Genomic DNA, 27,977 nt, shown 5'->3' on the forward strand with positions numbered 1-27,977 from the left:
ACAAAACCATCACATCTTTGGTCTCCCAAATTATTTTCGTGAATAATCTACAGTAAGAAAATGGAACATTGTGTGGTAATCGATTCGATCCCAAACATCTTCTTCAGAAAAAGGACAGTATCATAAACACTGTGAGGATCAGAAAGGGACTGGGACACACTCTCCCTCTGCATACAAAATTTGGCCCAAGCCACAAGCTTTGGACATTGGCTCTCAATCTTGAAGTTTCCACAGGTCTCAAAGGCATAAAACCAACTGTATAGAGGAATAAGAGCCACATCCACGAGCCCAAAAGTTTCACCTCCAAAATAAGGTTTTTCCCCAAGTTCTCCTTCCAATATTTTCAGAATCTCTATGAATTCCTTCTTGGCTGCCTCCTGCTCTTCACCCTTTGTTGCCCAGATCCCTCTTGCTGGATCAAAAACCTGCATTTTCTCCATTAGTTAGTCAATTTTGTTTCTTCTTGCATAATGCAACTTTTAGTTATATTCCATTTCACACCTAACATTAGTTAGTCAAAAAATTTTTCTTTTAATTCATGCAGAATCTAACTCCAAAAAGAAGACTTTCTCCGGAAAAAAAATGAAAAATATAAAATTCACACAGAAATCTTGCAGGGTACCTTCTTGTCAATAAAGTCAGCCCAGAACCTTGCTTGAGCCCTCTCATAAGGATCAGATGGTTCCAATGGATTCTTGTCATGCCATACCTCATCTATGTACTGGACAATTATAAGGGACTCAAGTATTGGCTTTCCATTATGAATCAAAACTGGAACTTTCTTGTGAACAGGATTCATCTCAAGAAGAAGCAGGCTCTTGTTCGTCAAGTCCTCTTCCTTGAGTTCATACTTGACACCCTTCTCAGCTAGTGCTATTCTGACCCTCATACTGAACATGCTCGGATAGACACTCAACAAAATCACCTCTTCACCAGCCATTTTCTCAGAGGATGGTATGAAGCAGGAGGAGGAGTTTTCTCTGGTTTGCTAGTTTTTTTTAAGAAAATTGATGGTTGACCACAAAAGAAGTGTGTACAGATTCCTGTTTTTTTTAATAGTAGTACATTTAGTCGTCATGGATTTTATTATTTAAGTTGAACTAGTACCATGAAATGGTACCGGATCATTCCTGGAACCTTCGAGCTCCACGCCCCAAGTCAGTGAGCTATTTTTATGAGTTGGTCTAGAGATTTACAGAACATTTTTTTTGTAAATGAAGTGCACATATTTCACAAGTCAATAACTAAGGAATAAAAGGAAGGGAGAGAGTTGAAAAAAAAAATTATCTAAGGAGATGATATGCAATATATGGGACAATCCTGGAAAAGAAAGTAGTATCACAATAACATAATTTGGACATTGTACGAACACTCTGCTTAACTAAAGACAGAGACAATTGTCCTATAAATTTGTGGAAGAAATTATACATATAAACAGCCTATCCATGAAATCCTAGTAGTAGTGGTAGTAAACATCATTTACTACCAGTCCAGGATATCAGGAAGACGACGCTAAATCTCTTTTATTCTCCCAAGCCAAGCAAACAAAACTAAAGGATTCTAAGACAGATCTACGAAGCCCAAAAAAAGCAAAGCAATCCCAAATACATATTCATGCGTAGACTTTATTCGATCCTCCATTTAGCCAAAAAGTTGAAAGAGACTTTATTCGATCCCAAGCTTCTTCTTCAAGGACACAACAAATTCGTAAATCTTGTGAGGATCAGCAAGGGACTTGGAAACGCTCTCCCTCTGCATGCATCTTTTGGCCCATTCCACCAGCTTTGGACACTCCGTTTCTGTCTTGAAATTCCCAAAGTTCTCATAGGCATGGAACCAACAGTAGAAAGGAATCAAAGCCACATCCACATATCCAAAGTCTTCCCCTCCAAAGTAAGGCTTATTTCCAAGTTCTCCTTCCAATGTTTTCATAATCCCTATGAATTCCTTCTTGGCTGCCTCCTTTTCTTCTCCCATTGTGGCCCAGATCCTCCTTCCACAATCATAAACCTGCATTTCACCTTAATTTTCTCAGAAAAAAATTGAACAGAAAAATCGCTCCTTAACATAATATTTTTATCCCATATCTAACTTGTCCTGCTTGCTTATGTTGTTTGCCTAAAATAATCTAGTGAAAATAGGTTAAGAAATGCTTAGTTCCACGACTAGACGATCTGGGTAAAGACAGTAGAAATACTTGCCCGAATAACTGATTGAACAGCAGTTGACAAAATTAGAGTTTCCATAAGAAAAAAATGTTACCTTTTTGTCAACGAAGTCAGCCCAGAACCTTGCTTGAGCTCTCTGGTAAGGATCAGATCGCAGCAAGGGATTCTTGTCATGCCACACTTCATCTATGTACTGAACAATGATAAGGGAGTCGCAAACAGGCTTTCCATTATGAATCAGAACTGGGATTTTCTTGTGAACAGGGTTCATCTCAAGAAGAAGTGGGCTCTTGTTAGCCAAGTCTTCTTCTTTGTTTTCATACTCGATGCCTTTTTCGGCCAGAGCAACTTGGACTCTCATGCTAAACATGCTCACATATGTACCCAACACAACGACCTTGTCACCGGCCATATTTTCAAATGATATTCGAGCAAAACAAAACAAAAAGAAAGGATTTTTTCGCTAGAGGCGATGAAAAGAAAGAAGAATTATGGGCAATAGTAGCAATTTGTTAGTGTAGTGGGGCAAATCCGCGCATGACATGTGTCAGGTCGGTAGACCACACGCGGCAGGTCGGCAGTAGGTACCTCGAGGCTGGCATGGGCCAGCTCGGCCTAAGAAAGCCAGCTCGGCATGTCGAAGGTCTCCTATGATGGGCTTAATGGGCCGCCGTCTCCGAACATTTAGGGGCCGCCGCGGGAAACCCTAGGAAGACTCCGAACCCTAAGGGAACTTTGACTCCCATAAGGAAACTACAACTCGAACGGTCCTATATATACTCCGCTATCAAGACTACGCAAGGTACGCTCACAAGTATTCTCTACTATTACTATATCCTTCTACGGCCAAACTAACTTGACCGTCGGAGTTATCCCAGGGACATCAGTCCCACCTCCGTTCTTTCTTCTCAGGTCACCTAGCACGATCCCAGCTCGATTGTTCCAATCAGGTCGGCCCCATCAGCTCGGACACGGTTTTTGGCAGTCGCATCAATTGGCGCCGTCTGTGGGAAACATGTTACACTTCATTGCGAGTCATGCCGAAGACTAGGTCGCAGAGGAACGCTGGCGGGTCCAAGGGGACCGAGCGTGGTGGCTCCCAAAACCCCTCTCGGGGTCCAACACCCGGAGAAGGAGGGGCAGGGCCCTCACGAATCCCGCCTGAACAACTGGTTCAGACAGTGGCCGAAAACCTGCCCACCTTCGAGGCAATCATGAACTATCTCAAAGAGCAGTCGGGAGGTCATCAGGACAAGGAGCCCAAGATTCAGGGAGCAGATCCGTCAGAATCCCGAACTGGGAGTCCCACCAAAACTGGGGCCAAGCGAGCACACCGGGAAGTCACGCGTGAGCAAGTCGAGGTCATGGAGCCTTCTCACAAGAACTCCCGGACTGAACACCCGGAGCCCGTCCGGAGGCTCCCCAGGGAAGACCTCTCCCCCCGGAGAGAGAGACAGCAGGTGCGGGACGAATTGGACCTACTTCTGGACCCAGAAGCGGACAGGTACATTGCTTCCCCCTTTGTGCTCGATATCGAGGAGTTTCAACTGCCCGCGAAATTCAAAATTCCGAACATGAAGCCTTACGACGCAACTACGGATCCGGAAGACCACCTGTTTGTGTTCATGACACAGATGCGTTTACAAACGGCCGCGGATGCGGTCAGGTGCAAGACCTTCCCAATGTTCCTAGAAGGAAGGGCTCGGCAGTGGTTCCAGGGGCTTCCCCCTAGATCGATCAGTTCTTTCACTCAGCTCGCACGGCAGTTCTCGGCACAGTTCGTTTCTTCACGAGCTTATTCTAAAAGCACCGCGCACCTCATGACTATCCAACAGAAGGCCGAGGAGTCCTTGCGCGAGTACATGGTGCGCTTCAATAATGAGTCCCTTCAGGTTCGAGATCGCGACGACAAGGTGGTCATGGCCGCCTTCATCAACGGGCTGCGCAAGCAAAAGCTGTACACCGAGCTGGTGGAGAGACCTCCCAAGACAGTTCGGGAGATGTTAGATCGAGCCCATGAGAAGGCCAACGCGGAGGAAGCCAATCGCCTTAAGAGTGCACAAGAAAAATTGAGGGATGACAAGCGCAGGAAGGGCGCCGACCTAGTGAGGGCACGGCCTGACCAGGGAAGGAGGGGTGCTTATGACCGCCTCCCCAGGAGTCGCCCGATGGGAGGGGACAAGTCCTGGACTGGCCTCACGGCACCCAGAGCTCGAGTGCTCGCAGTAATGGAGCAGGAGGGGCTATCCCGACCTCCTCGACCTTTGGTTGGGGACAAAAGCAGACGGGATCAAGGTCTGTATTGCGCTTATCATCGGGATGTGGGACACGATACGGAGGACTGTCGTCACCTCAAGAAAGACATTGAAAAGCTCATCAAACGAGGTCATCTGGGGCAGTTTGTACGAGAGGAACGAGCTGACCCGCAACGGGGAAGGCCCAGGTCGGAACGCCCGAGCTACCCGCGGGACCGGCCTCAGGGGCCCCGCGGCCGAACTCCCGAGCAGGAAATACAGAACCTGGCGGGGGTGATTAACACCATCGCCGGAGGACCTGCGGGTGGAGATAGTCATGCAGCTCGGCGGCATAACCGTCCCCCTCCCACGGGGGAGAGCTCGGCCAAGCGTTTGAAGATGTATGAGGAAATAATCTATGGACCTGAAGACGCAGTCCCTTTGGCCTCTAATAACCATGAAGCCATTGTGATAGAAGTCATCACCTGTAACTTCAAGGTGAGGAAGGTGTATATAGACAACGGAAGCGCCATAGACGTGCTGTATTATAAGACCTTCAAGGAGCTGCAGCTGGAGGATAGACAGCTCGTACCGGTCCGAACTCCGTTGATCGGCTTTGCTGGTCCTCCGGTGAGACCGGAAGGGATGATCACTCTCCAGGTCACGGTGGGGGTGTCCCCGAAGTGCCGAACGATTCCGGTAAACTTTGCGGTGGTTAAGGAGCCGTCCTCCTACAACATGATCCTGGGACGTCCCACGTTGAATGCCCTCCGAGCTGTTTGCTCCACCTTGCACCTCAGTATGAAATTCCCTACTTCTGATGGGGTGGCTGAGGTGCTGGGAGATCCAGAGGTGGCAAGGGCGTGTTACATTGCCACCCTTAAGGGCAAAGAAAAATTGGTAGCTCAGACGATTTGTCTGGAATCCTGGGAACCCCTGGAGAGGGGGGAAAGATTGGAGACAGATGAGGGATTGGTCGAGCTACCCGTCCAGCCCGACCGACCCGAGCACACGGTGAAGGTCGGCGCCGGCCTGGGTGAGCAGATCCGAAGTTCTTTGGAATCTCTCTTGGAAGAGTATGCTGAGATTTTTGCTTGGAGCGCTGATGATATGCCCGGAATACCCACCGAGTTGGCAGTCCACAGACTACATGTAGATCCCAACGTCCGACCAGTGAAGCAGAAGAAGAGGAATTTCGCTCCTGAGCGAAAGGAGGTCGTTAAGAGCGAGGTGGGTAAGTTACTGGAGGCTAAGATCGTTAAGGAAGTCTATTATCCTACCAGGCTAGCCAACCCGGTGCTGGTCAAGAAGGAGGAGAAAGCCTGGAGAATGTGTGTGGATTTCACTGACCTGAATAAGGCTTGCCCGAAAGACTGTTACCCACTCCCACGGATTGATCAGCTCGTGGACTCGACAACGGGCTACGAGATCTTCTGTTTTTTGGACGCCTTCAAGGGGTACCATCAGATAGCTTTGGATGAGGGGGATCAGGAGAAGACCTCGTTCATCACTGAGGACGGGACCTACTGTTACGTTACCATGCCATTCGGACTGAAGAATGCAGGCGCAACCTACCAGAGGTTGGTGAACAAGCTGTTCAGAAATCAGATCGGCCGGAACCTAGAGGTTTATGTGGATGATATGTTAGTGAAAAGCCGAACCCAGGAGCAGTTCGTCTCCGACCTGAGGGAGATCTTCGAGGTCCTTCGGAGCTCGCGAATGCGGCTAAACCCCAAGAAGTGTACTTTCGGGGTCAGGTCGGGCAAATTCCTGGGCTACATGATCTCTAAAGAGGGGGTCAGAGCTAACCCAGACAAAATCAAGGCTATCACGGACATGGCTCCTCCCCGAAATATAAAGGAGGTACAACGATTGACAGGGAGGATGGCAGCCTTGAACAGGTTCCTATCCAAATCGTCAGTTCGGGGAGCGCCCTTCTTCAAGGTCCTGAAAGCTAATCGGCAGTTCGAATGGAGCCTGGAGTGCCAAAGGGCATTCGATGAGCTGAAAGCCCACCTCGCACGGTTGCCGGCCCTGACCTCTCCAGAGTTGGGGGAGACCCTGTTCATCTACTTAGCTGCGGGAGAGGGGGCCATTAGTGCAGTATTGGTGCGAGAGGAAGAAAGAACGCAGAAGCCGGTGTATTACGTTAGCCGCGCCCTGCAGGGGGCCGAGGCAAGGTACTCGGCGGTAGAACGCTATGTTCTGGCATTGGTACATGCAGCTCGGAAGCTTAGGACGTACTTCCAAGCTCATCCTGTAGTGGTCATAACGGACCAGCCCTTGAAGCAGATCCTTTCCAAACCCGAGTCCTCGGGACGGATGGTAAAGTGGGCTGTGGAGCTGTCGGAGTATGACTTGGGCTACCAGCCCCGGACCTCCATCAAAGCCCAAGCATTGGCAGACTTCATAGCAGATGGTGTATCCTTTGGATCGCCTGAAGCGGAGGTCAAGCAGGCCAGTGACATGCAGGCTATGAGGAACAGGGGAGTTGGTAAGGAGGTACCTGCCGGGCAAGCAGCTAAGGCTTTACCGACTCACGAGGCTACCAAGGCCGTCCAGGCCCAAGAAGCAGCAGAGGTTTTACAGGCCGAAGATGCTGCCGAGGTCACCCAGGTCACACAGGTAGCGGAGGGAGGACCGTCCGGAGAAGCAGCTGAGGCCCGGCAGGCCGAAGAAGCTGCCGAGGACAGACCGTCCAGAGGAGCGGATGAGACTCAGCAGGTCAAAAAAGCCGTCAAGGATAGGCAGGCCGGAAAAGCAGTGGAGGCCGAGCAGACCCAGGGAACTGCCAAGGCCGGAGAGGCCGAGGAGGCAGCTAAGGTCGGACAGGCCGCCGATGCTGACGAGGCCGGGCATCTTGGAAAAGCAGACAAGGCTAAACTGGCAGGGGATACTATCCAGGCTAGGAAGGACGCAGAGGCGGTGGAACGAGCAGGTCCCACCTGGACATTGTACGTGGATGGTGCGTCGAGCAAAGAGGGGTGCGGAGCAGGTCTCCTCCTTATTAGCCCTATGGGGGAAGAACTGCCCTATGCACTAAGATTCGACTTCAGAGCCTCTAATAATGAATCAGAGTACGAGGCTTTGATTGCAGGGATGGAGATAGCCCGGAAGTTAGGGGCCAGGTCGATAAAAATCTATAGTGACTCACAGCTGATAGTGAACCAGGTGTGGGGAAGCTACGAAGTCAAAGAGGGGACGCTTAGAAGGTACGTAGCGAAGGCACACGAATTGAAGGGTTTGTTCGAGCAGTTTGCGCTTGAGCAGATACCGCGGAGCCAAAATAGGAGAGCTGACGCCTTATCCAAACTGGCCTCCACCTCGGCAGGAGGCATAGGTCGGGAAATACTGGTGGAGATGGTTAAAAGCCGAGCATATGACCAAGTCAGCACGGCGGTCATTCAGGTAGTGAGCTCCTGGATGGATCCTGTCATTCAGTATTTAGCTCAGGGAGAGCTTCCACCAGACAGGATAGAGGCCCGCAAGATCCTCCTCAAGTCACAGAGGTATGTACTCACACAAGGGATTTTATACAGGAAATCTTACTTGCAGCCCTGGTTGAGGTGTGTGACGCCTGAGGAAGGTAATTACGTCTTACGCGAGCTGCATGAGGGCATCTGCGGCAACCATGTCGACCCGAGAGTATTAGCCAAGAAGGGGATGTTGGCGGGGTACTATTGGCCCACCATCTTTAGAGATTCAGCCGAGCTGGTAGCCAGGTGTAGGTCTTGCCAGCTACATGCCCCGATCCATCACGCCCCCACTCAGGAATTGATTCCTCTCAGCAGCCCGTGGCCATTCTTCCAGTGGGGAATTGATCTGTTGGGGCCGTTTCCCCGAGCTCCAGGGGGTTGTGAGCACTTGGTGATAGCCATTGATTACTTCACCAAGTGGATAGAGGCCGAGCCCCTTAACACGATAAGCAGCAGGTCTATTCAGAAGTTCCTTTGGAAAAGCATAGTTTGTCGATTCGGCGTACCAAGGACTCTCGTCTCGGACAACGGCAGACAGTTTGCTGATCAATCTCTTCGAGAGTGGTGTACGGAGCTCGGCATCCAGCAGCACTTCACTTCAGTGGGGCACCCCCAGGCCAATGGGCAGGTCGAAAACGTAAATAGAACCATCCTGCATGGCTTGAGGACAAGATTAGAGTCCGTGAGAACTAGTTGGCTGGAGGAGCTACCCACCATACTATGGGCTTACCGGACAACACCTCGGACGGCCACCCAGGAAACCCCATTTATCCTAACATATGGGGTCGAAGCGGTGATTCCAGCAGAGGTTGGGGTACCCTCAGGTAGGGTGCAACACTTTGTGGCTCAAGACAATGATGAGGAGATGCGGCTTAATTTGGACCTGGTCGAGCACCAAAGGGAAGAGGCGGCTATATGGATGGCTAAGTACAAGGGCCAGGTCGCACGCTACTACAATGCTAGGGTAAGGCGCATTTCTTTCAAGCCAGGAGACCTGGTGTTACGCAAAAACTCCGTTAGCCGAGTTGTGGGCACCGGTAAGTTGGATCCGAACTGGGAAGGTCCCTACGTGGTAAAAGAGGCTGACCGAGCGGGTTATTGTAGGCTGGCCCGCCAGGATGGAAGCGAAGTTCCACGTACCTGGCACAACTCAAATCTGAAGCTTTTCCTTTAGGGGCTTGCCCGAGCTGAAGTGCTCAGCTGGACAGGTCGGCTCTATGTTTTATTAGTTCAATTTATTGGTTCACTTTATCTAGTTGGGCCTATCTTGGCACCACTCAGTTTTGAGGTTTTTTCTTGATAGTTTGTCCGAGCTGAGGTAATCAGCTGGACAGGTCTGATCTTCACTTCATTAGTTAGCTCGGCCCGTATTAGAACGGTTTCAATGCCCGAGCTGAGATATTTTTATGTACCCAAAGACTTTGAATAAAGGAAAATTTTTACAAGTGTTGGACGAGAAAGGCCATCAGAGGCTATTTATTTCATTTCAAAAAGAGGAAAAACATCGAGGGGGCCATACAAAAAGTGAGCTGGCCGAGCTCGCCCTAGTCTAATAGACTTATCTAAGTCACTATCTCTAGTTCTCCCCTTGCTGTTCTTGCTCTTGCTCAGGGGAGGTCGCAGGCAGGGCAGGGTTGGCGACCAAGGCAGCCAGGTCGCGCCCATTGGAGTAGCCCGTGACGAGTCTGTCAATCTGGTCAGCAGCCTGGGGATTATAATCAGGCCATTTGCTCAGGTCAAAGCCCGGCAAATTCAAAGACTGAACATCCGCCATGGCCTTGGTGTAGCCCAGCTGCAGGACGGGGCCATTCAAGATGGCCAAATCATCCATAAAGGCCTCGGACTTCTTAAAATCTCGAACGCCTAGCTGGCGCCCTTCCGTCCTGGCCGCCTCCACTAGCTCGACTGATTTTTTCTGCTCACTCTCTAGCTGGGAAGTCAGCTCGGCGGACTTTTCCTTCTCAAGCTCGCAGGCGGCCTGGGAGTCGGCAAGCTGCTTTTTCGTTGCCTCCAGCTCTGCCTCGGTCGCTTCGAGCTGACTGGACAGCTTGTTCTTGGCCGCATCAGCCTGGGAGAGATTCTCTCCCATGTTTTCATATCGCTGAGCCAGCTCGGCACCAGCGACGTTGAGCTGCAGGTCCAACTATGAGAAGACTATGGATTAAGGATATTAATAAAGTACCAAGTGAAGAAGCTACCTGGGCTGCGCTCAGGTAGTAGTGCGACAGCAACTCGGAGTTGGATGCGAGCTGGATAAAGTGATGGTCGCGTGGGAGCACCGAACCTTTGACGAGCTCTCGAGCAGCCTCTGGAAACTGAGCTCGGTCATTCATCGACAACCCCCACTTCGGGCAGAAATGGAGTGGGTGGGGATGTGTGCTCAGCTCGGTTGGGGGCTTGAGAGGAATGATGTTCCTCGTCCGCCACATCGAAGGGGGCGACTCAGATGAGGCCTGCAGCTCCGCACTGTTGACCCCATAGTGCTCCGTGGAAGCGCCAGTAGGAGATGGTTGGGGCGTGGGTGTAACCGAGGTGGTCACCTCGGTCCTGGCTTTCTTGGCAGTGGTCTTCCTCCTCTTCTTTTTGGGTTCCTCCAAGGGGGTAGACTGAGCTGCGGGAATAGGCTCTGGTGGGGGAGAAGCCACGTCACCAGGAGCTGAGGAGGGTACCGAGGTAGCCGCGCGCGAGCTGCCTGTCCCTCCTATGTTCAGAAGCTGGGAGAACCTCTTCACTGAGAGCAAAGAAAGGGGTCAGTTCGTGCGACAAAGGAAAAGAAAGGAAAGCAAGGAAAAGAAGATCAAAGGGATTACAAGCTGTAAGCTCCTCGGGTGTGAGAGGTCGGAGGTCAGGCGCAGGGTCGTTTACCTCTGCTCGAATCAGCCCCGCCGACCGGAGCTGGGCATTGCTAAATTCCTTCACCGATAATCGAGCATCCGAGCTGACCAGGAGGTCCAGTTCGGCCGCAGGAAGAGGTGAAGGAATGGGGTCGGACACCTGGGTCTCCTCCCTCCAGGTCAGTGGAGGGAAACCCGTGTTCTTCACATAGAAGAACTGAGCTTTCCAGCCCTTAATGGAAGAGGGGGTGTGCGTGAACAGCTCGCGGGTTGGGAGTTCTCCCCCGCTCCTGCGAGCAAAATAGAACCAGCCATGAACTGGCCCGCTCACTTTCATCTGAAAGAATGACCTGAAAAGGTCTAGAGAGTATGGAATTTCGAGGACTCGGCACATAATAAAAAAGCCGAGGATCGATCTGATGGCGTTTGGAACGAGTTGGGTTATACGAATTCCCCAGAAGGTTAGAATTTGGTAAAGGAATTGGGGAATGGGAAGACGGAGACCAGCTATGAGCTGATCCCTGTAGATAGCCACAAACTCAGAAGGAGGTCGGCAAGCGTACTCCCCTGGTCGGGCAGCCCTGGCCTCGAACTGAAGGGGAATATCATACCTCCCCACCAGCTCGTCGACACTTCCCTGGTCTAGGATAGGGGGAATAAGCTCGACTTCCCCGAAGTCGATGTCCGGCCCCCTGGAAGGTCCCGCCCTGGTCCGAGCTGGAGTTACCTCTAGGGGAATCCCTAGGTCGGCAGCTCCAGCGTCAGGCCGGACAGGTTGGGTGGGTTGGTCCATCTCTAAAGCAGGAGAATGAAGGGGGGAAGGTAGATACTCTGACGAGCTGGAAGAAGAAGAGCTAGAGGAGGAAGAGATTATTTCTATAGGTGCAGGTCGGACTACTCTACGCCTAGGTGCCGAGCTGGTGATGTCTGAGTGCGTGGAGGAAGAAGACATAAAAGGGAAAAGAAGACTTACTAGTGGATGAAGAGCTGATATGTGCTTAAGGGAAGGCGCTACTCTGGAACTCTCTAGACAGGGAGCGAGCTGGTAAAATTTGTGAAGGAGGAGAAATGAGAAAGGAAGCATGAAAGTGACGTCTGGTAGGGCCTATTTATAGGCCACCAGGGCGGGAAGATGAAGAGTCCCGAATTGAAATCTCAAAATTTATTGCTGAGAAACCGTCACCTTGGAAAACGTTTGAGCTGACAACTACCGTCATGGGCGGACGTGACCCCTGACGTGACGGTTATGACAGCATGCGTGGCGGTTATCCGTACAAGGTGCACGGTCGTGGGATCGTGGGTCCCATCCCTGGCAGACCTGACGCCTCGAGATTTGGTCTAAATTCACGCGACCCCTCGGTGACTCTAGACTCAAGGGGGGCTAGTGTAGTGGGGCAAATCCGCGCATGACATGTGTCAGGTCGGTAGACCACACGCGGCAGGTCGGCAGTAGGTACCTCGAGGCTGGCATAGGCCAGCTCGGCCTAAGAAAGCCAGCTCGGCATGTCGAAGGTCTCCTATGATGGGCTTAATGGGCCGCCGTCTCCGAACATTTAGGGGCCGCCGCGGGAAACCCTAGGAAGACTCCGAACCCTAAGGGAACTTTGACTCCCATAAGGAAACTACAACTCGAACGGTCCTATATATACTCCGCTATCAAGACTACGCAAGGTACGCTCACAAGTATTCTCTACTATTACTATATCCTTCTACGGCCAAACTAACTTGACCGTCGGAGTTATCCCAGGGACATCAGTCCCACCTCCGTTCTTTCTTCTCAGGTCACCTAGCACGATCCCAGCTCGATTGTTCCAATCAGGTCGGCCCCATCAGCTCGGACACGGTTTTTGGCAGTCGCATCAGTTAGCAACTAGCAGGTATGAGAACCGGGGTCTTGCATTTTATAGTGAATGAGAGGCTGGTGATGGCAGCATGATGGAATGGTTGGTAAGTGGTAGATTTTACCAGGACACTTGGGTCCTCTGCCCTTCAGCAATTTAGGCCACAAGTCAAAATGCAGGTTTTTTTCTTTTTTTCAAGCAGTAGGGATAGGATTCAAAGGTAAGGGAAGGAGGATTAGAACCAGAATTTCTAAATCTTGAGAAAATGAAGGGTCTCTTTTTCATGTGTTATTAATTAGATCTTTTTTGACTCTTTAATTTTTTTTTTTAAGATTCTTGAAAGCCACTTCAGGAATTTACAACCTATACTAGCACGTTTTAGTTTTGATATATGCTCAAATTTATAGCATGTAACTTAATTTACTTTATAATATTTCGAATACAAAATTAACTTTCCTTTTCCAGTTACTCACTAGAAATTGATAGAAAGTTCACGAGATGAATAATGTGTGCATAATTGCTGTTTACTCACAATTTTGTGGCCTCCCACCAATTGCTACTTTTAAATCCAGTAAGTACTTATCACATTCGTGTGATCTAATGGTTGTTCAGCTTTCCTCGATTTTTAGAATTTGATTGCTCATGTACCCCTTTTCCCCCATAGTCGATGTATGACCCAAAAAATAAAAAAAAAAGTTGCAACATTATCTCTATGACCAAGTATTAAAAACTTTTTGGCTTGTTATTTTTAAATTTCTCTAAATTTGAATAAATATTTCGAGATAAATACAATGCCATTTGACCGCCGTCCCCAATCAAATCAAAGGTAATAGAGGATTGTAGAACTCAACAAATAAATATTATTTATTTGTGCTAGAATATTCGTTGTCTAGAACGTGTTCTAGGATGCTTGTCTTGCTTTCTTGTTCCTAATCACACAAAATTACGCGCCAATTTTTGTAGTCACAATTCCGCCATTATCTTCTCCATTAATGAATCAGAAGATTCTGGAAATTTTAAGTAAAATTATTCCCATTACCAGTTATTTCAAACCAAATCAGCGGCCTGGTGGAAATTAAACTGCTAAATATTAAAACACTAACTAAGAAATTAAGGAACAAAAGCTTGCGTCCACGGAAAAGGTTATGGTCTCTTTTTCTTGATTGTCTACTTAGTAGCTGCTGCGGCTGGTCCCTAATTATTAGGTTCCCAAGTTTTTAGCTAAGTGCTTACGCATAGTCTTAAGGGATTTGACGTCACTCCTTAAGTAATCACATTCAAGCTTTTGTCTTTCCCTCTCTCTCGCTCCTTTTTCTGTTCCTGGTTTGTACATTATTTAAGTTCAATAAGAAAAACTATGAACATAGACAATTCAACTAAACCACAAGAAAAGAGTACCCCACCACATCTTATGTCTAAATTGGTCCGGACAATGGGTTCTAGAATTAATTTTTTTATATACCGCCAGTATATAATTGTTTTGACATCAACAAATTTACATCATATCACATTATATAAATTTAAATTTAAATTTACACTGTTAGCACGTAAAAAATTAATTCTATATATGCTCAAAAGCCATCATTTACCTCTGGCTCTATCCCTTCTATAGGGACAAAAGTAACTTGATCGTAAAGGTCAAAATTATGTTAACGTATCAAAAGGTTGAGTTATGTATATATTTTAAAAATCATAAAGGGATTATATGGTAAAATACTAAACTATAAGAGAGATGTATAGTAAAACATAAACTATACGGGATTAAAGTGTCATGCATATTATGTATATATATTTTAGTCATTTCAACCACTTTAGTTTCTAAATAAGGGTATGATTGGTCGCAATTTTGTTATTTATTTTATAATAAATTTCCTCCTATTACCTTACCGAATGTGCATTAATTAGCAGATTTTATTCATTTTTGGTATTTGTGCTTATTGCAGGGAGTTGGAACAAAATATCATAAAAAAGTGCAAATTTGTCAAGTTGTACACCTTCAGGTTAGTCAAATTAATTTTGACGATAGTCAGCAGAAGAGTTGGAGTAGTAAAAGGAAACAAGAGTCTAAACGGAGATGGTATTCCTTATCCCGTGATCAACTGCGATAGACGAGGAGCAATTTTGGGGGACTCTCCTTTTTCTTCTTTTGATAGTTTTCAAAAGAAGAGGGAGGTTAACAGAGACTAGGAGTCTTCCCTTTTATTCCTCTTAGTAGCCGAATAGGAAGGAAAATTAGGTAGGAAGAGGTGGTCAGACAACTTTGATTTTTCTTTCTTTTGTTTTCGTACTTTGTCGGCTAGTTCTCCTGGGGGTTGACTATTCATTGTTTTTGGGGGACTATTCCATCATTTTTTCATTATATTCAATTGGAGGAAGAATGCCTTCACCATTTACTTCGGCAATTTTGCGTAGGATCCCCTCGACGGAGATGAACTAAACTTTTATTTCTAGTCAAGGAACAACGGAGGATTTGGTTCAACTTAAATTGTGAGATCTAACTAATTTTACTTTTTCCTATTATTTTCTGGTATTCGTATATTTTCTGCTTTATTTTTTTAAGGTTATTGTATTATTCAAGTATCATGGGCCCGGATGTTAGATTAATTCAATAACCTAAAACCAATTAGAGTAATTAAATCCATAATTGTTTAATTGTTCTAAATTAGTAGCAACTGATATAATCGGAGTTATGTCAGGGAAATATACAGGCTAATTTGTAAACAACCCTCGTAGCGTGTTGTTTAGTTAAAACAGGGTTTCTCTAAATCTTAAAGCAATTGCGAAATTGAATTCTACAGTCGTACCTAGGGTTATTTTACAATTAGAAGAATAGCTAATGGTAGGGGTGGGCGCGGGTCGGGTACTAGCCCCATTCACCATTTGGCTGACCCGACCCGCACCTTGCGGGTCAGCCATTTTTTTACCCTTACCCGCCCCGCATATTAGCGGGTACCCTACAATCGGGTACCCACTGAGATAGGGTCGGGTCAACGGGTACCCGCCCCGCCCCATTTATCATTTAATTTAAAAAAATAATTTATACCAATTTAATTTTATATTTTACACATTCATCTAAGATTTAAGAAATATTTTTTTTTTCTAAAAAAAGGTTTCCCACCAAGAAACAAGCATGTGAAGAAAATATAAGATAAAGGAAAAAAATTAAAAGAATTCGAAATCAATAAAAGTTTGAAATAAGTAGCACAATTTTTAATATATATGTTCCACATTAATTAAACTTTTTTCTATACAATATAAGATCATGGCCTCTACAAATGAATCTTATAAATAAACTATAGTCTCTCATATTTGTAATGCAATCTGTTCAATAAAATTACTTATTTAGTTCTTATTATTTTATAGTGTGTGTATAAAAATAAAATAAAATAAAAAATATATATATGCGGGGCGGATCGGGTACCCGCGGGTTTTTAATTATGTGACCCTAACCCGCCCCGCATCTTAGCGGGTACCCAACCCTATTTTGACCCGATCAAATAATAAAAATCGGATATCCTAATTTTCGAATCGAATCGGATCGGATCGGATATGACGGGTTTTCGGGTTAGCGGATAATTTTGCCCACCCCTAGCTAATGGTCATACTTTAGCTATCGATAATTAAGGAGAAATTAATTGTCATCACTTGTTTGACAATTATAACTTGTTTATCAGTTTATATGTGGAATTATTCTTGCATTGATAATCAATTAGGAGAACCATTTCCGAAATTGCTTCTTGACTAGAGCTCGTCCAATACTATTTGAGTTTTTTCAATTTTCCATCTAATTTTTATTTAATTACAATATTCGATTAGCATAGCTTATTGTTAATTTCTATAAAAAAAAACCCCCCATTGTTAGTTTGAACTTCAAAAGAGACAAATATCCCAATCCCTGCGGATTCGACCCTACTTATAACTACCTATAAAAATTATATTTTATTTGAGTAGGCATTTGTTATTGCACAGGCTCGACAACCTGTCAATTTTTTATGCCGTTGTCGGGGACTGGCGTTAGTTAAATTTATTTCTTTTTAAGTTCATTTTCGTTTTAATTTTCTGATACTTTTCTAGTTTATGTCTCGTTCTTTTCGTACAGATGAATTAATTTTCGATCATAAAGTAGAGAAGACCGCACGCCGAACGCGAAAAGAGACCAGACAACTCAGAGAAGAGCAATCTAGTGTTGCATCTCAGAGACTTGATCCGAAAGTTGAAGCAACAAGTTCGTTTGGTGATACTTCGAGTGACTCGGATCGAAAGAAGTTACTATGGCTAATGCACAAACACTAAAGGAGTTGGTTGCTCCTAATTTAAATCAGCAGCCCTTATGCATTACTTTTCCGAATTTAAATGATAACACCCCGTTTGAGTTAAAATCTGGTCTAATCCATCTTTTGTCATCTTTTCATGGTTTACCAGGTGAGGAATCTCATAAGCACTTGCAAGAGTTCGATGTTGTTTGCAACAGTATGAAATCCTCGGAAAACATGGAAGAACAAATAAAAATGAGGGCATTTCCCTTCTCCCTTAAAGACACGGCAAAAGGCTGGTTGTACTACTACCTCCAGGTGGTATTACCACTTGGGAGCAGCTGAAGAAAAAATTTCTGGAAAAGTATTTTCCTACAACTCGAGCTGCAAGTCTGAGGAAGAAAATATGCGGTATCAAGCAACATCCAGGAGAGTCGCTCAATGATTACTGGGAGAGATTCAAGAAGTTATGTATCAAATGTCCTCAACATCAAATAAGTGTGCAGTTGCTCATCCAATACTTTTACGAGGGACTACTTTTCAAAGACAGGAGTATTATTGATGCTGCAAGTGGAGGGACGTTGGTGAACAAGACTCCTCGAGAAACGTGGGAGTTGATTGAAGGAATGGCCAAGAACTCGCAACAGCTCGGTACAAGGGAGGATGTCCCAATACGCAGAGTGAATGAGACAGAAACATCCTCTATCCAACAACAGTTATCCGAGTTAACATCTTTTGTTAGGCAATTGGCTGTAGGAAATGCACCACAAGCCAAGGTGTGTGGGATTTGCACTATCATGGGTCATTCTACAGAGATGTGCCCAATAATTCAAAAAAAGAGTGTGGAGAAAGTAAACATGACTGGTGACGCGTCCGCGCCAAGAAAGTCATATGATCCGTACCTTAACATGTACAATTCGGGTTGGAGAGATCACCCTAACCTCAGTTATGGGGAAAATAGGCAATCAAATTTTGCACCGAATAGACAGCAAGGGTATCAACAGTAATACTAATCTCGGCAGCCACCACCTCCTCCAAACTCAGACCCGTCTTTTGAAGAAATGATGAAACAATTAATTGTTGGTCAACAAAAGATGAAATCTGACCTATAAAATATAAGGAATCAAATGGGTCAGATGCAAGCGATACAAAGTTAGATAAGTCAGATGGCAATATCAATCAACCGTCTGCAATCTCATGTTCACGGAAAATTGCCGTCTTTACCTGAATTGAACCTGAAAAATGTAAGTACAATGACCTTAAAAAGTGGAAAGGAAATTCAGGGATCCGAACTCATGACTCCAAAGGACAAGGATAAAGAAAAGATCGAGAAAAAGCTTGAGGTAGAGGACATAAACAACATAAATTCAGTGATACTTCTTGACCCAATCATTGAAGTTAAAGCTAATCTGTCTCCCTTTCCTAACAGGTTGGAGAAACTGAAGAAGCAGGACAAGGAGAAAGAGATCTTGGAGGTATTCCGTAAGGTAGAGATCAACATCCCTCTACTAGATGCAATCAAACAAGTGCCGAAGTATGTAAAGTTTTTGAAGGATTTGTTCGTCAACCGAAGAAGGCTGAGAGGAGACGAAAAAGTTATTATGGAGGAGACGTGTCAGCGGTTCTACAGAGGAAACTCCCATCGAAGTGTGGGGATCCAGGTATGTTCATTATCCCCTGTAGGATAGGTAATACTTTGATTAGAAATGCCATGTTAGACCTAGGAGCATCAATCAATGTAATGTTTAAATCTATCTATATTTCTTTGAACCTAGGTCCGTTAAAAAAAATTAGGATAATAATCCAATTAGTTGGTCGAACGAATGCTTATCCTGACGGGTTGGTCGATGATGTGTTAGTTAAAATTTCTAACTGATTTTTATGTACTTGACATGGATAATGATAATTCTCTCGACCTCTCGCTTTTGCTATTAGGTAGACCCTTTTCGTTCATAGCCCAATCTAAAATTGATGTTAATAAGGGTGTCTTATCCATGAAATTTGATAGAGAAATTGTTCATTTCAATATCTTTGAGACCATGAAATAACCCTCAAACTCTAATTTTATCTATATTTTTTCTATAAGTGCTATTGACCCAGCGGTGCAGGAAGTGTTTGAAATTATTAGCAAGGATGAGTTAGAAGTTGATTTAACTAAGCACCTCGAGTTAGACACAACTCATGAGGTAGAATTGAGTGAAGATCTAAAGAATATGATTGGGGCGTTGCAATCGTTACCAGTCAAGACGACAAGGTATGAGCTCGCACCTATTTTCGTGCACAAATCTCACCAAAGGGTATTACCGTCTATGGTGCAGACACCTGTACTTGAATTAAAACTTCTACCAAAGCACTTAAAATATGCTTATTTGCGCAAGAAGGAAACGTTTCCGGTGATTATTTCGGCGCGACTGTCGGAAATCTAAGAAGAAAAGCTAATCCGAGTTCTTAGAAATTACAAGCAAGCAATAGGGATGCACTATCGCCGACATTAAGGGAATCAGCCTCTCTGGGTGTATACACCGAATAAGGTTCAAAAAAGATGTCAAACCTATACGACAAGTTCAAAGGAGGCTCAATCCCCTTATGATGGAAGTGGTGAAGAACGAAATACTAAAGCTGCTGGATGTGGGGATACGCAATATCAGACAGCCCATGGGTGAGTCCGATACAGGTAGTTCCAAAGAAGGCAGGAGTAACAGTGGAGGCCAACCAGAAGGGTGAGTTCATGCCAGTACACAAATCCACAAGATTGCGGCATTGTATCGACTACCGGAAATTTAATGCTGTCATGAAAAAAGACCATTTTTCATTTCCTTTTATTGACCAAATGATTGAGCGATTAGTTTGTTGAGCTTACTATTATTTTTTAGATGGATTTTCAAGGTATTTTTAAATTGCAATCGCACCGGAGGATCAAGAAAAGACCACCTTTACGTGCCCGTTTGGAACTTTCGCATACAGGCAAATGCCTTTTGGATTGTGCAATGCCCCTGTAACATTTCAGAGATGTATGATGAGCCTTTTTTCAGAATATGTTGAGAAAATTATTGAGATTTTCATGGATGACTTTAGTGTATATGGTGATAGTTTCAATAATTATCTAGATAACCTGAAATTGATCTTCTTGAGATGTATAGAAACTAATCTCGTGCTTAATTGGAAAAAATATCATATTATGGTTGAGCATAGAATAGTTCTAGGTCACGTAGTGTCCTCTAAGGGTATTGAAATTGATTAAGCTAAAATAGACATTATATCTGTCTTACCTTACTCCGCGAGTGTGCGGGAAGTGCGTTCTTTTCTTGGACATGCAGGTTTTTATTGAAGGTTGATCAAGAATTTTTCAAAAATTGGAGCTCCTCTGCTCAAACTCTTACAAAAAGATGCAGCCTTTGAGTTCGATGTCGAGTGTGAGAGAGCACTCAACAAGTTAAAAGAGCTGTTGACATCGCCACCGATCATCCAACCTTCTGATTGGCATTTGAGATCATGTGTGATGCTAGTGATCATGCAGTGGGAGCAGTGTTGGGGCAGGGAATAGAAAAAGCAGCTCACGTCATCTACTACACATCCCAAGCCTTGAGTGGAGTTCAATTGAATTACTCCACTACTGAGAAGGAGGTTTTAGCAGTTGTTTTTTCTTTAGAAAAATTCAGGTCATATTTTATGATCATGCAGCATTGACGTACATAATGACCAAGAAAGATGCGAAACCAAGGCTGATAAGGTGGATATTGCTCCTGCAAGAATTTGTGACGCTCCCACCTCTCCCTAGGGCGAACCCTAGGGTATCAGCGGAACGCCTGCCCAATTTTCGTCAGGACTCACGCACTCATTCAAGTTTAATAAAGAATTACAAGTCAACCATCGACTTAATTAAGAAATACTTCAAATATACAAGTCCAAAACTTCCAAATATACCCTTACAACTACAATCCAAAATACCCAAGTATAACAAAATTTACACTTTAAAAGTCTCCAATATCATACAAAAGTATACTAGCTAACTTCCACCCCCAAAACCTGTTAAGGAAAACAAACTTAAAAGGATGAGCTAATGCTCAATGAGGTCAAGAAAATCAAGCAAGCAAACCAGCAGCACCAATAAGTCAATTAGCATACTTGAAAGCAACTTTAACATGAACTTTTATTTAAGTGCACAATTAAGAAATAAACACACATGAAAGGATACATGAGCTATTTTCACGTCCCGATCGATTCAAACCATTCAGGGTTGACTCTCCGTCAAATCAAGTAACAACAAGACCGTAGTGTTCCATTTACTTCCTCCATCCAATATAACACTTATTCGAATCCGAAACCAAACAAGCATGAGGTGGCGATACTAATCAAGTATGCCAAGTAAGATCTCAAAAGATTAAACTATAAAATTTCTCATGGTTCACCAAACTTCTCGATCAAACCCTTACCGGCTCGAATTACGAGATTGGCCAATGGATTGGGGCGTCCCCACAAGCATGATTGGTCGATGAGACAACGCTCCAATCGACTTAGAATTGTTCATGGCTGAGAGGCACCTCCCACTCGAATAGGGTATGGTACATTCTGTCGCTCAGGGAATCGATCATAGCACTAAGTAGGGATGAGAGGCACCTCCCACCCAAATAAGGTGTGGTACATGCTGTCGCTCAGTACTCACGAGTTAAACACGTTCGAGTACAAGTGCAAGCCATACACATTCATGTAACAAGTATCATTTGATCAAGAGAGAGAGAGAGGACGAGGGCGATAAAGTACTCCCTCATCTCGGCAAGTTCACATATCATATAGCAATTGTACAATTATCATTTCAATCATAGTAACATTGAACATGCACTTGACACTCACCAAGGGTCAAGGTAAAACAAGAGCAAAGCGAGAGGTCAGACAAGCTCCTCGATGTTCTCGTGATCACCTGAGACATGCACAATCATGATTATCTAGGTATTCAACCAAGACTAATTAAAAAAATATCTTCTTGCTACTCACTCTCAAGGCCACAAGTCGAGTCAATTAAACTTAAAACGGACCAAAAATCTCAAAGGAAAGTTGAAAGTTCTTAAAAGAGTATTTTATTTGAAACCAGAAAATTTCAGTTTTGTGTGACACCACTTGGAAAAATCATATCTCAAGTTCTATAAGTCCAAAAATTGAAAATTTTATACCGTTGGAAACTAGGCTCAATGCACTAAAACTCTCTAAAAGACACTTTTCCCAGATTCGAATCCAAAATCATTCAAATCTTAGTTCAAAATCACTGTTCCAGACAGAACTGAGCAAAACAGGCTTGCAATTTCAGTAAACTTTGGAAATTCGAAAAAATTCATAAAAATAGAATCAGCCCTTGAAATTTATACCACTAATAGAACCCCAAATATAGTTTCAAATTCAACAAATAGATTCAATTTGAACCTTTCTACACCAAGATACAATAGTTTTAAGAAAGCTGATTTTTGGAACCTGTTTCACGAAATTTCCAGTTTTGAAGCACTGGACAGAGTTTTAAAATCTGGTCATAACTAAAGCTACACAACTCAAAATTTAGCATGGTTTGTAGCGTTGAAAACTAGATTCAAAATGCTAAAAATCACTAGAAGGAACTGTTTTAAAATTCGTTTTGTAAGATAGGTGAAAATGAGCTACAAACTGTAGCTATGCTTGTTTCTCGGATGAAAATAGTGAGGAAACTCAGTCCTCTTTGCCGGTTCACTACGGCTCATAGAAAACGAATTAGGAGGTGGATTTTATACTGTTAGAAAGCCTTCGGAGTCTAGTTTTAGATGCCATAAACGGTACTAGATTTCAACTCCCAGACGAAAAGTTATGGGTCAAAACGTGCACACTCATTTGGTCTCCTGATCAGAAAATTTTACAGATTTGAATCCTCACTTTCCCCTACTTTAACTCAACTAAATGCAATGCTTTTTTGGGAGATATTTAACACACATAAACACCAATATATAACAAGCATTATAGAACCAAAATAATAACAAAATTTGAAATTAAAATGAAGGAAATAACCAGCAGAAATTTCGGACAGCATGCTTCTTTCTCTCTTCAAGTTTTCTTTTCAACTCTCAACCAAAACCAAGTTACCATAACTCATCAAAACAGCAACTAAACAAGCAATTCCTCAAAGCCACTGCCTAAGAAGCCACCTCAAGACATCTATCTAGTGTCAAGGTTCTTTGAACCCATCAACAACCCAAGTTTAACCTAGTTATAACTAACTAAACTAACCATAAGTTGAAGGAAAAGATGAGAGCTTTGGAGTATTACCTTATTTCCAAGAGATGAAGACCAAACCACCAGAGTTTAAGCTCTAACCCACCAAGGTTCCTTCCTCCTTCAAGTCTCCCTTCAAGTTTGAGTGATAATCCAAGAAAAGGAGCAAGTTTGGAGTGTGTTCTTGGAGTAAAAGTGGAAGAAAGCTAGCTGAAATTTTTGGCAAGGAAGGGTGAAGGGTGGCCGGCCAAGGAGAGGAGAGAAAGAAAGGGTTTTGGTAGCTTTTGGAGTGAAATGACTTGATGGAAAGGTGATATGACATAAACTTATCTTGTGTGCAAAAAGTCAACAATTGAATAGTGGACAATTAGTGCTCTTAATCGAGCTTAATTTATCTCACTCACTTCTAATCCCTCAATTAGCTTTTCTTAGTTTACAATTGGTCATCTTTAATTCTCCAAGACCACTGCACTCTCGGATCGAATATTGTCTCGAAAAACGTGTTTTCACTATTTCTCACTAAACGAGCTGCAGAAATTTTAAATTTACTAGCAAACGTTTTAAAAATATAAAATGAGATAGTGTTCCATGCAAATGCAATTAAAATGGATGAAATAAATGCATAAATAATTAAATAATTAGATAAACCAGTAAAATAAATGAATAAATCTAAACAAAATAAAAATCCGGATCCTCACATCCTTCCCCCCTTAAAAGAATTTTGTTCTCAAAATTCATACCTTAGTTCAAAAACTTCAGATATCTCTTCTGCATCTCGCTCTTAAGAATTGTAAAACCTATTCCGCGCTAGATATCCCGTAAGTCGTGTATCCCTAATCTTTTCACGCGTTTCCGCAAATTCAATTACCTCATTAATAAGCCAATCATAAGTAATAAAGAGCACCTCAAGAAATTTGTCAATCTACGGATTTCAATCCAAGAACAAATCATGAAATCCTTACCTCAATATCCCAGTGGTCCTTAAGTACTCTCAATGAACTTTAATGCTTCGTATATCAAATTCTATAAGATCTTAACAATGCAGTAATTTCATCCTACTGGGCCTTAACCCTAATAATCTTTCAAAATGGTTAGAAAGAAACCTCACGTAATCAATAACTTCAAAAAAAACACATCTAGTTCCATACAAATGTATACAATTATCAAAACACTAAAGGATAAACCTTAAATTCAATAATATCTTATCATAATCCCCTAGTCACTTACTCCGATAAATTCAAACCTTACATCAAATATAATAAGGCTCTTGGGTTCATTCCTCTCTACAAAGAGAAAATATAGCTTTATAACAAAATCAAAATATTTGAAGTTTTTAGGAGAAGGCTATAAAATTTTCAGAATAACACTCGTAAGAATAAATTCTTAAATTCTTGATTGTTTGCAAAGACTCCCTTAGTTAACTCTAAAGTGGAAAGACAAGAAGGGGACAACATAAAATACTTGGTTAAAACCTTTTCTTTTATAAACGATACGATTTTAATAACTCAAATTTCATGAAAATATCGTACAAGAGAATTACCCAAATAACTTAAACAAGAAAAACAGGATTGAAGATTCTAAATTACTTTTACAAGCACATTTATAGCAAATTTAAATATCGTTATCTAAAAGGCATAGAAAGGCAAAGAGCTATATTATCAAATGGAAAATTTTTTAATTCATCATCAATTTTTTTTTTGTCAAACTTCACACGTAGCAGGTAAAACTAGAATAGGAGATTTTAAACATGAAGTACTGGATTTTTTTTTCTAAAGTCAGGTATAACAGGTTCCACTGTCAAAAGATAGATTAAATTTCTTCCCATAAACTATCTAGCTTATATCTAAAACTCGAAAACCAATTTACATTCCCTTTACTTATGGATCATTGAACCTTAACTACTAATCATTAGGACAAAAGTCTTTCACCAACACATAAGTGAAAGTTTACAACTCTTAAATCCCTATTATCTTCATACACATACCATTATATTCAAATGTATATAGGTACTAAGCCATCATTGCTAACATTCATTCGTCCCATGGACTAAAGTGAATCATCAAGTTACTTCGCACCCCAAACAATGATTAACTTATATCATGATCAGACACCAATGTATTCAACATATATCTTTAAACCGTACTCCTATACTATCTATATCCTCAACGCCATTCTCCGGTTTCTATTTCTCACACAAGCTTAAGGCAGTATAGGTATAAAAGGGCAAGGATCACGTAATCATAGATGCAATACTAGTCAATCATAATCCAAAGTGCAATTATCAGATTTCACAAGATTGATGCATATGATTACAACAGGTACAAGTAAACATATAACAAGTCCAAATATATCAGAAACTAAGCAAGTCTGCATTGCTAGCACAATACACATTCAAGACATGCATCAAATTTCAAATCGGATCACCATCAATAAAAACCCTAACCAGGGATTTACTCACTTAGGCCACGACAACCTTCATAATTTCAATCTCTTCAATTTGTTCAGCCTTAGATCTAGCACTGAGATCTAGCACTGAGATCCTTCATGTCCTAACCTTCACCATTACACTTTATCAAACTTTAGCCTCTTCATTTTATTTTTTAGCTGTCTTTCCCTATAGTCAATGCAGTTATGGAACTCCTAAAGCTATCCACGAAATTATTAATACACTTGCCCCTCGATCACACTAACTTCAGGCTCTCGGATGCGATCACTCTACATCTTCAAAGCTCCCTCAGTTCTTACACCTCAAGATAGGCTCTCTCCTTGAAAATCAAGAATTTCATATTCAAATCTTGGATAAGCTTTTTTTTCAAAGCGGAAACTTTTTCAGGAGGTAAATAAGTAAAAAATGCATTTTATTCCTTTGAAAACTCTTTTGTTTTGGTTCAAAACCATCATATGTGGAATTAACTAGCAAATCTCAGTTTCTTTTCTCTGCGTTCTCGATGGATTGACCCTTTTATTGTTACTCATGCCTTTCACTATGGTGTAGTAGAAATTCAGAGTACTAAGACGGCCAAAAAGTTTGTGGTGAATGGACATTGTCTCAAACACTATTACGAGAGCTTTCCAAGTGGAGAAGTGAAGGTGAAACATTTGGACACACCAAATTGCTCTAATTGCTAACACCTAGCCATGTCTAGCCAAAGACGTTAAAGAAAGGCACTTATTGGGAAGCAACCCAATTTCTTTTAGTTGTTGTTCAACTCTAGTTGATAGCTTCAATATGTTTTCTTAAAGTTTTCCAAAATTTTTGGTTTAATTTTTCGTTTCTGATGATTAGTAGGTGTTCCCCTGATATGACACGCCAATGTCAACAGGGCGCGTGGTAATGTGCAACTCCCAAGTGCTTCATTAGAAAGGTTTCAACCCTCATGACATGCCTACGTCAAGTCACCTAAAGAGCTATTCCTTCGATCTTGGAGCGGACTGACCGACATGACGCGCCTACGTCAACAAGGCGTGCAGTAACTTTTAATTCAACGACTCTTCATTAGAATAGTTCTTGCCTTCATGACGTGCCCGCGTCACCTGGACACGTGGTAATGTGCAATCCTCAAAATTTTCATCAGAAGGGTTTCCACCCTTATGACGCGTCGGCGTCAACCGAGCACGTGGTAGAGGTAATCCACTTCTTTCCCCCCTCAACTAACTCTCTAGAGTATCAAATTTTGAAGTATTATTTCTGGAAGTAATTATTTGACTCAAATGGGAAATGCTTTGCTGAATTATACCGATTCTGGGAGTCATCTGGTTCTTCATTTGAATTGCTGCGTTGTTTGGGAATTTTCTAATATTGTGGTTGGATAAATTCTGCATTTGACTGTTGAATTGGGAGACACCAGTGACCCTTGATTTGGTGGTTGAAATCGGTTGAATTAAATTGCATTGTTAAGAGTAATCTACCTATTGACTGTGTGTTCATTTGTTTGGGACATTCGTTGCGATTTTGGTTGGATAAATTGTGCAATAATCTATGCTTATTGAGTTGATTGTTACATTGGATGTAGTTACCACCTCTGGATTACTTGCTTCATATATTTGGTGGAAATTCTGTTTCTCTTGGTGATTGTGCATGGTAGACACTATGGTCAAACAAAAATCCACTTCTAAATCTCGAACCCCTAGACCTAGGGGTTCTGTAGCTCGCGAGCGGCTTGGTAAAAAGCTTGACTCGAGCTCGGTAAAATCAAGCTCGAGCTCGAGCTCGAGCTACTCGTTAAACGAGTCGAGTTCGAGCTCCTAAAATAACTACTCGAGTGCTCGACGAGCCTAATCGAGTTTTCGTATAATATATATATTATATATATTTTAAGTATGGAATGACTATTATAGGTTTGTGTTTTAATAAATTTACATGAAATAATGTTTAGTTAAAAAAAAGTGATGGATGGCAAAATGGTAATGTGATAAATCTAAAATGTAAAAATTAAAAACAAGAAAAAAAATCACTCTCGTTTACCTTATTGTCTGAACCCTAAACAAGAATGCACTCTCACAATCTCACTGGCAAAGTTCAAAGCTTTAGTACTTCATCGCAGCTCATAGGTGAGCAAAAACCAACATCGCCGTCGTGCTTTGCTTCTCCTTCTGGTTTCAACTTCACAAATCACAACATGGTCCCGCTGAGCCACTGATTTTCTTCTCTGCACTTGTAGCATGACTAGCGGCGAAATGTCACTCGATTGTAAAGCACCTTGCAGCCGGCAGTTAATGCAGCTCATTTGAGGTAATAAACGACTGACCTTGGTATTTGGGTGTGAATTTTTGAGTCTAAGTTCCCATTTTGCTTCAGAATATGAAAACCTAATTTTGGGTCTTTGGTAAAAATTGTGGGTTTTGTTGACAGTGAATAGAAGCTATTAAATAAGCAATTTGCGGCTTAAATTCAAGGTGGAATCAAAAGGGAGTAAAAGCTATTGTAAATTTTTGGAGAAAAA

General features: G+C 43.0%; 2 protein-coding genes and 1 non-coding gene across 3 annotated transcripts; all 3 read right to left on the reverse strand.

Moving 5' to 3' along the window:
• Positions 1–1,013, reverse strand: LOC113777661 (probable glutathione S-transferase parC). The gene is made up of 2 exons (XM_027322818.1): positions 623–1,013; positions 1–425 (listed from the first exon to the last, which is right to left on the reverse strand). The coding sequence occupies exons 1-2, from the start codon at positions 938–940 to the stop codon at positions 48–50; spliced, it is 696 nt and encodes a 231-aa protein (XP_027178619.1). The 5' UTR covers positions 941–1,013; the 3' UTR covers positions 1–47.
• A 297-nt stretch (positions 1,014–1,310) lies between these two features.
• On the reverse strand, positions 1,311–2,674 carry LOC113777662 (probable glutathione S-transferase parC). The gene is made up of 2 exons (XM_027322819.1): positions 2,263–2,674; positions 1,311–2,010 (listed from the first exon to the last, which is right to left on the reverse strand). The coding sequence occupies exons 1-2, from the start codon at positions 2,578–2,580 to the stop codon at positions 1,666–1,668; spliced, it is 663 nt and encodes a 220-aa protein (XP_027178620.1). The 5' UTR covers positions 2,581–2,674; the 3' UTR covers positions 1,311–1,665.
• A 14,521-nt stretch (positions 2,675–17,195) lies between these two features.
• On the reverse strand, positions 17,196–17,302 carry LOC113778944. The gene has a single exon (XR_003469407.1). It is a non-coding gene; the product is annotated as a small nucleolar RNA R71 (small nucleolar RNA).
• Positions 17,303–27,977: the final 10,675 nt, after the last annotated feature.

The sequence above is a fragment of the Coffea eugenioides genome, chromosome 7 (assembly GCF_003713205.1).
Source record: "Coffea eugenioides isolate CCC68of chromosome 7, Ceug_1.0, whole genome shotgun sequence".
In the NCBI taxonomy this organism is placed as follows: domain Eukaryota; kingdom Viridiplantae; phylum Streptophyta; class Magnoliopsida; order Gentianales; family Rubiaceae; genus Coffea; species Coffea eugenioides.

Coding starts and splice junctions, on each gene's coding strand:
- LOC113777661 (XM_027322818.1), bottom strand. CDS start 940: ATGGCTGGTGAAGAGGTGATTTTGTTGAGTGTCTATCCGAGCATGTTC. Junction 426..622: donor CTGACTTTATTGACAAGAAG/GTACCCTGCAAG, acceptor GAGAAAATGCAG/GTTTTTGATCCAGCAAGAGG.
- LOC113777662 (XM_027322819.1), bottom strand. CDS start 2,580: ATGGCCGGTGACAAGGTCGTTGTGTTGGGTACATATGTGAGCATGTTT. Junction 2,011..2,262: donor CTGACTTCGTTGACAAAAAG/GTAACATTTTTT, acceptor GGTGAAATGCAG/GTTTATGATTGTGGAAGGAG.